Genomic DNA, 13,107 nt, shown 5'->3' on the forward strand with positions numbered 1-13,107 from the left:
TTTTTCACATCTTTTGTGTGTATACTGCTACACAATAAATTTCTGATTAAACCGAGAATCAGCTATAATAGAAAATGTCAGTGCTCTAAACTCCGCTGAAGGGTGTGTGCCTATTTTGCTTTTCAAATTTAAATCAGGATGTTGCTTTCCAGATTAAGGAGCATGTAGTAGTGTTGCTATTACTTTGCACAGCACCTGTTTTCCACTTATATCCTGGCGCTCAAAATTAATTTAGGTTCAGACCTTAATGAGTCACTACTGCAATATTGCACTTCCTAAGTATAGCTCAACCTGCATTCTTTGCTAGGAGGCTGAGATGAAAAATCACACAATGTTTTTAAAAAAATCACAGTGGGATAATTCACAACTTTTGAAAATATAAATCCAAACCATGGGTCTGTCTTTCTTTCTTACTTACTTACTTTCTTTCTTATTTTCTTTCTTATTTTCTTTCTTTCTTTTTATCTCAGCTTTATGACAGTCTTCCCAAACATGGCACCCTCCAGAGCATAGAGTGATAGTTTGAGGGGACTATTTAAATTAATGCATCTGATTCCCTGTTTAGGAATATTTTTTGATGTATTTATTAATTTATATCCTGCCTTTTGTTCAGGAAATCAAGGCAACACAGGCAGCATTCTTTCCTCAGTAAAACTACAAAGAGAGTGAGGTTGGAATGACCCAAAATTATTCAGAGAGCTTCCATGGCTGAAGGTGGAAGAGAATCTAGGTCTCCCTGATCTTAGTCCAATACCTTAACCATTTCAGTGGTTCAGCTCTCCTGATTCATGTATTACCTGTTTTCAAACTGTGGCAGACATTTTAAGCCTCTGCCTCCAATCACACAGTTAAGCGTAAACAGGAAGAATGGCATTAATATATATATAGAACAGACATCAGTGGAACTGCAGAGTTGAGGAGAACATGAGTAAACAGCGGGGTGGGTGGGGATGGAATCACTTTGGCAGCCACGACTGAACAATAAAAGCCCCTGTTTTGTTAAGTGCATGCTAAAAAGGGATGGAATTTTGATCCTCAGTTGCAGCCATCTTGACTGTTTACACACAGACACATACAGAAATGGAGAAGTCCTGACAAGGGGCATCCAGAGCAATCCCAAATAAGCTCCATTATTTCTCACAGACTTGCTGTCTCTTTGCCCTTTCCTGTATTGTAGAACACCCTTGAGGATCTCATGTGCCTTTGGTGTAAATTATGGAAATTATGAATATAAATAACTCTATACCAACATTGTTGAAAACTTGTTAGCATCTTGCTAGTATTCAGTGAATTGTGTCACTTGATTTGATATCTATGTTTTTTTGCTTAAAATATGGAACGGCAATCAATTCTCACAAATCTTCTCATGTCCCTAATATTTATGGAGAGCACAAACACATACACAGAAAATAACATGGGCACATTCGGCATACTAACATTTATAAATTGGCCCTTTTGAAGTAAATGTTTTTGTTTATATCCAAACTTTTAAGTTGAGTGGCAGTTAAGCAAAAAATTGGTGATTTTTTTTTTCTGACTGGGAGCTGAATGTTCCATGTTTAATGGTTTTCTGCTTCCAAGGCCCCAGGAGAACATCTGGAAATGTCACAGTGTTTCTAAGGGAGAGACTGACATTTTTCAGCGTTTTTTTTTCTTTTGGGTGGGAGGCTGAGAAGTTTAACTGCAAAATAGGTGATTATATTATGTGAAAACTTAAAAGCTTTAGTTTGGACTATTTTCAGTACAAAACATAAATAGTAAATACTGTACTGTAATCATGTGTGAGTGCCAAAGAATTGAGGCCTTTGAACTATGGTGCTGGAGAAGATTCCTGAGAGTGCTTTGGAATGCAAGGTGATCAAACCGGTCAGTCCTAGAGGAGATCAACTCTGACTGCTCTTTAGAAGGCCAGATCCTGAAGATGAAATGCCAATACTTTGGCCACCTAATTAATGAGAAGGAAGGACTCACTGGAGAAGAGCCTAATGCTGGGAAAGATTGAGGGCAAAAGAAGAAGGGGACAGCAAAGAATTAGGTGGCTGGATGGAGTTACTGAAGTAGTAGGTGTGAGCTTGAATCGACTCTAGAGGATGGTAGAAGACAGGAAGGCCTGGATGAAGTCTGTCCATGGGGTCGCAATAGGTTGGACACAACTTTCCAACTAACAACATCAACAACATATGTCTCTAGAAGGAGAAATGTAAGCAGTGTTCCTCTGGGCTGATGTTTGTCAACTTTAGCAATTGATTGATATGTGGACTTCAACTCCCAGAACTCTTTAGCCAGCATATTGGCTGGGGAATTTTGGGAGTTGAAGTTCATTGTTCTTAAAGTTGCTAAAATTGATAAACCTTCCTCTTGACTTCATACCGTATTTTTCAGAGTATAGGATGCACCTTCCCCCCCCATAAAAGAGTGTGGAAATGTTGGTGCATCTTATACACCGAATACAGCAATTTTTGGCCTCCTGATGCTCCACCCCCTGCATCCCATTTTTGCAAAAAACAGGCCATTTTTCACAAAAACGGAGAGTTTTTTGCCTTCCCTCAGCCCCCAGCAGCACTCTGGGGCAAGGAGTGTTTTTGCCTTGCCCCAGCCCTGCTGAAGCCTGCAGAGTTCTGCTGGGGACTGAAGGAAGGCAAAAAAACCTCTGTTTTTTTCTTACTTGCCTCTTTGAAATCTTGGTGTGTCTTATACACCGGTGTGACTTACAGTCCGAAAAATACCATACCTTAATTGTATTGTACTAGGTGTGCTAACATAAAGCTCATCTCTATTGTTGTGTTTTTAAAGTAAATATTGAATGAGGAGGCTCAGTTCTGTCAGGAGTTTGGAATATGGTTGGTTTTTGTTTCTTACTATGAAAGCAGTTGCTTCCATTTTTCTTTTAGTACAAATAACAAATATTTATATCAAAACAATCCCCACATGTAGAAATTAAACACACTGCCAAGGTGGGTCCCGATTTTGGCATGAAGGCCTCATTAGTTAAAAAGGCATGGCTTTGCTGTATGGGAATTCACATCCCACTTAGTCTATCGGATTAAGAATAACACAAGGCCCTGCTGTCTATTTATCATTTGGCTCATCTCATCTTCCAAATGAAGACCTCCTCCTAAAATTCAAAAGGACTCGTTATACACCTTCGTTTATCTGCTCGGTGCTCCCTCCCTTCTTTTCAGCTGCCTTTCTCTGCTCAACGTGCAAAGCCTTTTCCCCAGCTGCCACACACAAAACCTTCCCGCCACTGTGACCTATTTATTCTGGCTCTGCTCTTTCTGAAAAGAGTGTAAATAGAAACTTAGCCCCTTGGCACCCTCAGTCGGGCTTTCATAACTCGGTCCCAAATGCGGATAGCACCCAGCTAGACTGCCATTCATTAAATGTGTTAAATGTCAAAACCTTGCTGCTTTCATTCACTTCTCATGCATGGATCTCTGAACGCGGGTTTTGTTATAAAAGCCAGTTACATGAAAGTGCTTAGATATTCTCAGGTTTGTATTAATTGAAAGAATGAAGAGCTGGTTTCTACAGTAACAATACAATAGTCTAATTTTGTTATAATTAGCTATTTGCCACAACTTCATGAATGGAAGGAGAAACAGGATACTCTGTAGCTGAAGATCATGCAGTACTTCATTAGTGGGTTATCTTTAAGAAAACAAGATGAGTTGGTTGAGAAAACCAGAATATGGCACAGAAGTTAAGATGTTGAACTAGAATTAGAGAAACTGCCCATTAGTTGATTTTGAAAAAAATGACCCTTAATTTCACCTACCCACAAGGCTGAATAGGAAAATCTGGTGGGAGAATATTAAATAGGCTGCTCTTGATTTCTAATGGATCGAGCGGGATCTCAATCTAACAATTATCCAATGCACTATAAGTTAATAGTGTATTTTTTATTTCCTCAAGGCAGACATGTGGTCAGTGCTGTCCAAGTTGTCGGGTGATTAGACTTTGCATAATGAATCGTTAGGGTAGATAGTTGGTCTATCTACATAATTCCTTGAAGAACATCACTGGTAGCACTTTCTCATACATAATCTCTTGGATAGAGATTGCATTATACGGTCTTTCTATTCTCTGAGTAAAGGGACAGGATGGCTCAGTGGCTAAGACACTGAGCTTGTTGAAAGGTCAGCAGTTCAGTGGTTCAAATCCCTAGTGCCACTTAATGGAGTGAGCTCCCATTACTTGTCCAGCTTCTGCCAACCTAGCAGTTCGAAAGCATGTAAAAATGCAAGTAGAAAAATGGGAACCACCTTTGGTGGGAAAGTAACAGCGTTCCATGCACTTTTGGCATTTAGTCATGCCAGCCACATGACCACAAATATATCTTCAGATAGTGCTGGCTCTTGAGCTTTGAAATGGAGATGAGCACCGCCCCCTAAAGTCGGTAACGACTTGCACACATGTGCGAGGGAAATCTTTATCTTTACCTTTATTCTCTGAGTGAGAAGATAAATAAAGAGCAGATGCCAATATCCATAGTATATGCACAACAGAGTGCAGTACTACTGCACATTTCCAATTCCCTAAACCAATGTTTCCTCAACATTGGCAACTTTAAGGTGTGGACTTCTGGGAGTTGAAGTCCACACCTCATCAAGTTGCCATAGTTGAGGAACACTGTCCAAAGTTATAAAAGTTCCAGGGATATAATTGATGAAGATTCCCTTTTTAATGTAAATAAGGAAAATGCTGCTGCAATCACCTCCAACGGTAATTTATGTACCACAGCAGATTCCTAGAATTATCCTTTGCATTTATATCCCTTTAGCTTTTTGTGTAACAAGATAGTTCCTACATTTCTCTCCTTTCATTTTCATAGAAATCTTCCATCCACAAAATTTTTCAACTTTGCTGGAAGAATAAATCTTTCCCAAACTTGGGGCCAATTCTATCAGAACTGAGGTGGCTTGCACATGTAACAATTGCCCAGGAATTTGCAGAGCCATACTTTTGTCTATAATCCACAATAAATACACGAAATGCCAAGCTGTAATGGGGGAATCTCATTGGCAGAAGCAAACAAATATGGTTTAGTGAATTCTGATAGTGAAAGAATACATTTTTGCCTTAACTGGCGAAAGTAATCTTATTTTGAGCTTTTCACTGATGAAAAAAAGCCTAACTAATCTGGGCTATTAAGTTAAAATAGCAACAGTAGACAGTTATCAAAAGAATCTTACAAATTCATAGTTGATGTTTGGATTGCCAGATTCTGGGCTGAAAATATCTGAATACTTACTAAATGGCAGCAAAGAGTTTGTTTTATGGGTATCTCTGCCACCATCGTGTGGCTATCTGGAGATTTGCAGACCAAATCTGGAAGCAGCATATTGACAGAAACTGCACAGTATTTTTTTCATTCCCATTTTGCAATATTTTGGCTGAAAATAACACTTATTTACCAACCAACTGTAAAGTGCTTTTTTATGCAAAGCTTTTAATGAGTTATGAGAGAGCCAATGCTCAAGAAAAACAAACAAAACACAGAACACCCACCCACTTTGGCTATGAAGAAAGATTTGGCTTTGGGAGCAATTGGGGAAGAATTCAAATTGACTAGCATGGAAAGTAGGCTACTGCTGCTACTCCCACATCAGTAGACTGCAAGACATTTTCTCCTTTTGCAGATCCTCCTCCAGGTTTGTAAAAATATCTACTGCAAAGGCAGTAGGTTCTATGTGGCCTCACTCTAAATAAGCAGTAAGTGCCACATTCCAACAACCAGCCTATTCATGTATAGAATAACAGAGTTGGAAGGGACCTTGGAGGTCTTCTAGTCCAATCCCCTGCTTAGGCAGGAAACCCTATACTATTTCAGACAAATGGTTATCCAATCTCTTCTTAAAAACTTCCACTGATTAATTGCTCTACTTGTCAGGAAAGTTCTCCTTGGTTCTAAATTGCTTCTCTCCTTGATTAGTTTCCACCCATTGCTTCTTATCCTGCCTTTAGGTGCTTTGGAGAATAGATTGATCCCTTCTTCCTTATGGCAACCCCTGAGATATTGGAACACAGCTATCATGTTATCCCTTCTTTACATTAAACTAGACATACTCAATCCCAGCAACTATTCTTTATATGTTTTAGCGTCCCGTCCCCTAAGCATCTTTGTTGCTCTTCTCTGCACTCTTTCTAGAGTCTGAATATCTTTTTTATATCATGGTGACAAAAACTGGATAGTTGTAGTTGTAGTTAAGTTTATTTATAGGCCGCCCTTTTCCCTGAGGGGACTCAGGGCGGCTAACAACTTATATGGGAGGGGAAACATACAATGACATATAACACAATGTATAATTAAAATCGAGCAACATTCATTCAGCATTCGGGTGGGGGCGGATTATACTCTTTACCCCCAGGCCTGACGGGATAGCCAGATCTTGAGGGCTGTGCGGAAGGTCTGAAGGGTGGTGAGGGTACGAATCTCCACGGGGAGATCGTTCCAGAGGGTCGGAGCTGCTACTGAAAAGGCTCTCCTCCGCGTAGTTGCCAGCCGGCACTGGCTGGCAGATGGCACTTGGAGGAGGCTGCAGTATTCTAAGGGTGGCCTTACTAAAGCACTATAACGTGGTATTAACACTTCACATAACCTTGATTCTATTCCTCTGTTTATGTAGCCTAGAACTGTGTTGGCTTTTTTGGTGACGACTGCATGCTACTGGCTCATATTTAAATGGTTGTCCACTAGGACTCCAAGATCCCTCTCACAGTTACTACTACTGAGCAAGGTACCACCTATACTGTACCTTTGCATTTCGTTTTTCTTGCCTAAATCTAGAACCTGTTTTCTTACTACTGAATTTCATTTTATTAGATAGCGCTCATTAAACCTCCTCCTAAGCCAGTGGGTTTGTGGGATCTGATCCAAAAATTAAATATGGGCCACAATATTGAGAATATCTGTCTGTTTTTATGTGTGCTGCATATGCAGTGCATATAAAAACAGACAAAGTTTCCATTGCATATTTGTGGTTGCTGTTTTGATTTTTGTGATCATAACTGCTGACATCTTTTAAGCAACATTACCTTAGAACCCTGCTTTTACCAACATCTCTGCTGTGCAAAGTGTAATCAATCTTGTTAAACAATGTGTATTAATGTGCATGGTATGTAAATATTAATCTCAACTAAATGTGTTATATATGTAACGTAGATTCATTTGAAGTACACATAAAGGCCACTTTATTGGTTCATTCATATTCAAAACTCACCCTGTAGCACAAAGGATCTCAGGTTTTATTTAAAAACAAAAGCTCCCTAAAAAGCAAAACAATTTCTAAAAATCAAAGCATGGGATGACCCTCTGGTCTAGACCTTTACTTACCTAGAAGTTAGTCCAATGGCAATCCATACAGAAGGTTAATTGGGAAAAAAGCAAATGAGGGAAGTAGGTCTCTTCTTAAAAATAAAGCACTGGATGAAACATAATTCCTAATTTGTTTTATGGGTTTCCTTGTTTATTTTCAATATTGGTGCATTGTTCTTGCAATGAGTTTCCAAGATAATCTCATACAATAAGATGAAACACATTGATTTGAGAGTTCTAAAATATTCCTAAAATCATAAAGTTGAAAGGGAACATTTTGGGAACAGAAATTGTTCTACTACTGTGCTTGGGGAATGTATGATTTTTGAAATCATCAAAACCTAAATAAAGAGTCAGATGTCATGAGATTTTTGGTAATCTCATATAGATCTTGTACGGCAATGTGAATTCTCACACAATATTATATGAGAATACTAATATTTCTCAAAAGCTTATCTAGATTTTGGGCATTGGGCATTCTTTAAAATGTATTTTTACTTAACTTAGATTGACCAAGAATATTGTCAGCCTTCATGCAAAATAAAATTTAACATACAAGACTGCATTGTAATTTATGGGTTAGATTTCTTCATATGGTTTCTTACCTCAGTATTATTTAAATTGCATGTGTGAGTTCCTGAAAACCAGCCTTCGTTTGAACATTGATCAATATCCACTTTCTGTAGATTTATGTCGACTTTCACAACACCCCTGAAAAAAAGAAAGGAAGAAAAGATTAATTTGCATAAGGGTACGATGGAAAGAAATAGAAAAGAGCTATAGTCCATTTTAAGATCATTTCTGATAAGTTATGATTAGTGAATGAAGCATCTTATTTAGTAAATCTAGTTACAAGTGCCAAAACTACACTAAATATTAATCCCACAAAAAAGGATACATTCTAGTTCAGTGATGGCGAACATTTTTCTGCTCAGGTGCCAAAAGGTGCACATGTGTGCGATAGTTGTGTGTGCATGCCACATCCATAATGCAATGTCCTGCCTCGCACATGCATTCACAATCTTCCCTTGCTCCCTCCCACGCATGTGTGCAGGCCTCACTGTGTCATCTGTGGCACATGTGCCATAGGTTCGCCATCACAGTTCTGGTTGGTTGGTATATCACAGTACAGTTTCTTTTACATTGTGCTCTTCAGTTTATTGGATTAAAGAATCATCATTCATCCTCTGTGCCCAGTTGAGATGCAACAATATTCAGTGTGTATGGAAAGTATATTCCAACATCTCTGGAAATATTAGATTTGGAATACTACCTTAATTTATGGTAGTTATACAGGTATACAGTACTTATACAGTTATATTGTCAATACATAAGGGATAATTATAATTCCTAATAATAATTCACCCCATACCACATTCAATTTATTTCCAAACAGAGAGAAAGTAAACTTCCATAGGGTCTCCTGAGTCATCCTAAAATCATAACGGAGTGGAGCAGAATTATTTGTTTGGTTTTATGAACAGAATGTTTCTGTGCCAAAAAAAAGAGTCTGTCTGAGGCAATTTCTTCTTTTCGTATACCAAGAAATAATAGATCTTGCTTATGGAATTAACTCCTTTTGTATAGTGTCCTGAATGACAACAGACTTATTTAATTAATTGCAGGTTGATTTTAAATCCAATGTTTTCTCATTGGTTCAAGCAAGTGTACAATATTTCTAGTGTCCAACCTTGGGAAAATCGGGAAAGCTTACATGGGCTTTCTACAAGAATCTGACCAACTGTCCATTAAGGGAAATGAGTGGGGGATTAAAAGAGGTATTTATTTAGATTTAGATGATTTAGATGTATTTAGATATCTTGTGAGTGTTCAGGGACTTGTGACCTATGATGTGTTTGACCTCTCTCTCAGGCTCAGTCATCTCCAACTGCAGAAGATTATCCTCATTTAAGAAAATTGGGGGCAGACTTTACAACCTGTCTGTTAATTCTGGGAGGTATAATCTGGTATCTGAAAATTCCATGGTAATGGAAAATTGGCATACTGAATGGAGGAGAATAAATTAAAAAGAGAGAGAACACCTATTTTTAAATAGCATTAATCAGTAATAAATAACCCCTATGACAATGACATACCAGAAACTATCAGTCCATACGGACAAGTAGCCACGTATCAAGTATTTACAGGTTTAAAGTATTTCTATTTCTATTATGCATTCAAGCTCTGTTTTCGCTGGCCAAGTCATTGTGGGCTGGCCCTTCACTGTTTTGGGCCAGATCTAAGCACCTCGTTTGACACCCCTGCCTTTTTAGAGCAAAAAGTAGGGTATATGTCATATCAATAAATAATACATTGAAATAAATTTTAAAATGAATACAATAATAAATTTAAAAAATTAACTACTTCTCAGGACTAATCCATGCCTTATAAAATTGGTTTTGACATGCATACATTCATTTATTTACACACATCCTTCACATGATATATACTTGAAATTGAAAACCCTATATTGCGTGAATAAAACACTATACAGTAGCATTCAATATAGTTACTGCCTTGGAGTAGAAGCTGTTTTTCAGCCTATTTGTCCTTTTTTTTATTCTCCTGTACCGTCTGCTAGATGGTAATAGTTCAAAAAAAAGGGTGCCCAGGATAAGATGGATCTTTAAGAATATTTTGAACATTCTTAACATATCTTCCATATCCAATTATCTTTATGATAAAGCTCAAGTTTATAGGCTTCCCTAGAAATGAACTTGAAAGATATAACTGGAAAATAGTGTCTTGCATGTTTCAGTCAAAAACCTAGTTTCCCAGCAATAAGATGCTTTTCTCTTATAGTTAAATTTTACATGTTTTCTTATCTCTGGGACATCTATGTCAGTCCAGCTTTGATTGACCTGCCCGTATTACCTCTTTCTAGTTTTCCTATCTCCCATTTAATAGAATGTAACAACTGCAACAGCTGGTTAGAACACTCCACATATTGCAAACGCCCCAGAGAGAGGCATGCTTGGAGACTTCCGGATCATCAGACTCACACGATATGCATCCAGAGGGCCAGAAGAATGGCACATGAATTTGATTTCTCTATTACTTATCATATAAAATACTGACCTATAAGTAATGCACAAATATATATATATATATATATATATATATATATATATATATATATATATGTGTGTGTGTGTGTGTGTGTGTGTGTGTGTGTGTGTGTGTGTGTGTGTGTGTGTGTGTGTGTGTGTGTGTGTGTGTGTGTGTACACGTGTACGTACGTACATACATACACATATATACATACATAGTTGATAATCACGTAGTGAATGCAGACACAGAGTATAAACAGAGTCCAGCGAAAGTCAGAGAAGAAGTAAATGGAAAGGGAGATGGAACCATTTCATGGAGTTGGATAACAGCATGAAATAAAAGACTGTAATGTTTAAAATCAGACTGAAAATCAGGCTTGTCAGATGTTACACCTTTTCTATCCTGCTCTATGGAGTAGAGAGTTGAAGAGAGTTGAAGAAACCAGAAGCATTTGAAATGTGGATTTACAGACGGCTGTTACGTATAAGCTGGGTTGACAAAATCACAAACGAGGAGGTGATAAGCTGCCTGGGGAAGCAAAGGGAAATCATCAAAGGCATTAAAAAGCGAAAGTTAGAATATTTTGGACATGTGATGCGACACCCAGAAAAATACGGCATCTTTCACTTAATCCTCCAGGGAAAGATTGAAGGCAAACGAGGTCCAGGCAGAAGAAGAACATCATGGCTTCAAAATCTAAGGGACTGGTTTGGACGAAACTGAGCAGCACTTTTTCATGCGGCTGTTGACAAAAATAGGATTGTCAACATGATCACCAACGTCCGATGACGGATATGGCACAAGAAGAAGAATGTTTTAAAAAGCAAAAAAAAGAATGAACCCATCTTAGCAAAGATAGAATGAATATTTGTATATAAAAGCTTCGTTGCATCTCCTAGTAACATTGACAAACTCTCCCAAAAGAAGAACATTGCATTCTGTGGTCAATGGACTGACTCACTACTGTAGAAAGCAATTTCCTATCTTCTTAAGAAAAATGAATTGGGAACTAGGTAAGTATTTTTCCAAACAACATTCCACAAATGGGAGAAGAGCTAACTCTAATGCGTAATAACCTCTATGGAATTTCTCTGAAACACCAAACAACAATGCATTTAACTTCTCTGCTTGTTGTTTGTGAAGAGTATTTCCCAAGGGTACCACCTGTAATGTTGCAGAAAGCAATCAGCCAGGAAGCTAGCAAGAAGCAAATATTTCACTCACAAAAAAAACCATGATGAATTTGATCAAACCATTACTTTATAGATGTAAGACATGTTGGTGCCAAAAATCTTGGAGTCTCTCAAAACTACTAAATTGTAATGTTTAATGTGGAGATGTGGTGATGGAGATGTGGTGATGGATTAGATTTGATAACTAGAACATCAAAAGATCATGAACTTCAATTTGTGGTGCTGTTAAGGATAAATCAAACAGAAATATAACAAAATACAAAAAGTAAAAGAAAGCAAAATGGCTGCCTACTGATAGTCTGTAAACAACTGAAGATATGTAGAAAATATGAGATAACAGAGACAAAGGAAAAACTAAATGTTAAACTCTGGAGAAAAACAGAAGACAAGGACCGATATCTAAATAAGCAATGCAAACAGGGTAACAAATGATTGGGAAGGACAAAGGGTTTACCTAAAATTGCAGAAATGAAGAATGTCTTTTATGCATATGAGCATAATAAAAGATGAAGACAATTTTTTTAAAAAGAAAATCTGGCATGAAGATAGTACAGTACAAAAAAGATCCTTAAAGCTGTGATAAGCATATCAGTTTGATCATTAACCATTTGATCATTTATTGTGGAAAGTGAAGTTAAATTGCTACTTCAAGAGATGGTGAAATACTAGCAAAACTGCTTAAAACCTAATAGAAAAATGCACTTTAAATGCTGCATTTTGTTTGCAAACAGGTATGGGAAAGACAGGTGTAGCTAAAGGGCTGGGAAAGATCCATTAATATTTCTTTACTAAAAAAGGACATTGGTAAGAAATGTTCATCAAACTACTGAAAAATTGCATTGATCTCAGATGCTAGTAAGGATTTTACTAAAGATTTGGCAATTCACTTTTCCAAAATACATAGAATAAGAACTCCCAGATACACAAACTGTTAAAAAAGGAGGAGGAGCAGAAATCACATTGCTAAGATCTGATAGTTAATGGAATGATGAAGAGAGTTTAAAAAAAGCCAAGTTTTCTTTTCTTTACAAAACCTGGTGGCTCTCCAGCTTCAGCGTACCTTGGAGGAAGCTAACTATCTTGACCCCTTCCAGTCTGGCTTCAGACCCGGTTACAGCACAGAAACCGCTTTGGTCGCATTGACCAATGATCTCTGGAGAGCTAGGGATGGAGGCCATGCTTCCATCCTAGTTCTCCTGGACCTCTCAGTGGCTTTCGATACCATCGACCATGGTATCCTTCTGCGACGACTGCGGGAGATAGGGGTGGGCGGCACTGTTCTGCAGTGGTTCTCCTCCTATCTCTCGGACAGGTCGCAGTCGGTGTTGGTAGGGGGGCAGAGATCGTCCCTGAGGCCCCTAACTTATGGGGTGCCGCAGGGGTCGGTCCTATCCCCCCTACTATTTAACATTTACATGAAACCGCTGGGCGAGATCATTCGGAGGCACGGGATAAAATACCACCAATATGCGGACGATACACAGTTGTATCTGTCCGCCCTGTGCCAACTCAATGAAGCGGTGGACGTGATGAACCGGGGTCTTG

At 38.2% G+C, this 13,107-nt stretch overlaps 1 protein-coding gene across 1 annotated transcript in view; it reads right to left on the bottom strand.

Moving 5' to 3' along the window:
- Positions 1-13,107, bottom strand: part of GPR158 (G protein-coupled receptor 158) — a 149,186-nt gene that overhangs the window by 114,393 nt on the left and 21,686 nt on the right. The window contains exon 2 of the mRNA XM_014053058.2: positions 7,924-8,029. Coding sequence (XP_013908533.2) covers positions 7,924-8,029 — 106 coding nt within the window. The remainder of the gene's footprint in view (positions 1-7,923; positions 8,030-13,107) is intronic.

Source organism: Thamnophis sirtalis, unplaced genomic scaffold, assembly GCF_051295495.1.
Source record: "Thamnophis sirtalis isolate CommonGarterSnake01/CBP01778 unplaced genomic scaffold, rThaSir2_p1.2 scaffold_4, whole genome shotgun sequence".
Lineage (NCBI taxonomy): Eukaryota > Metazoa > Chordata > Lepidosauria > Squamata > Natricidae > Thamnophis > Thamnophis sirtalis.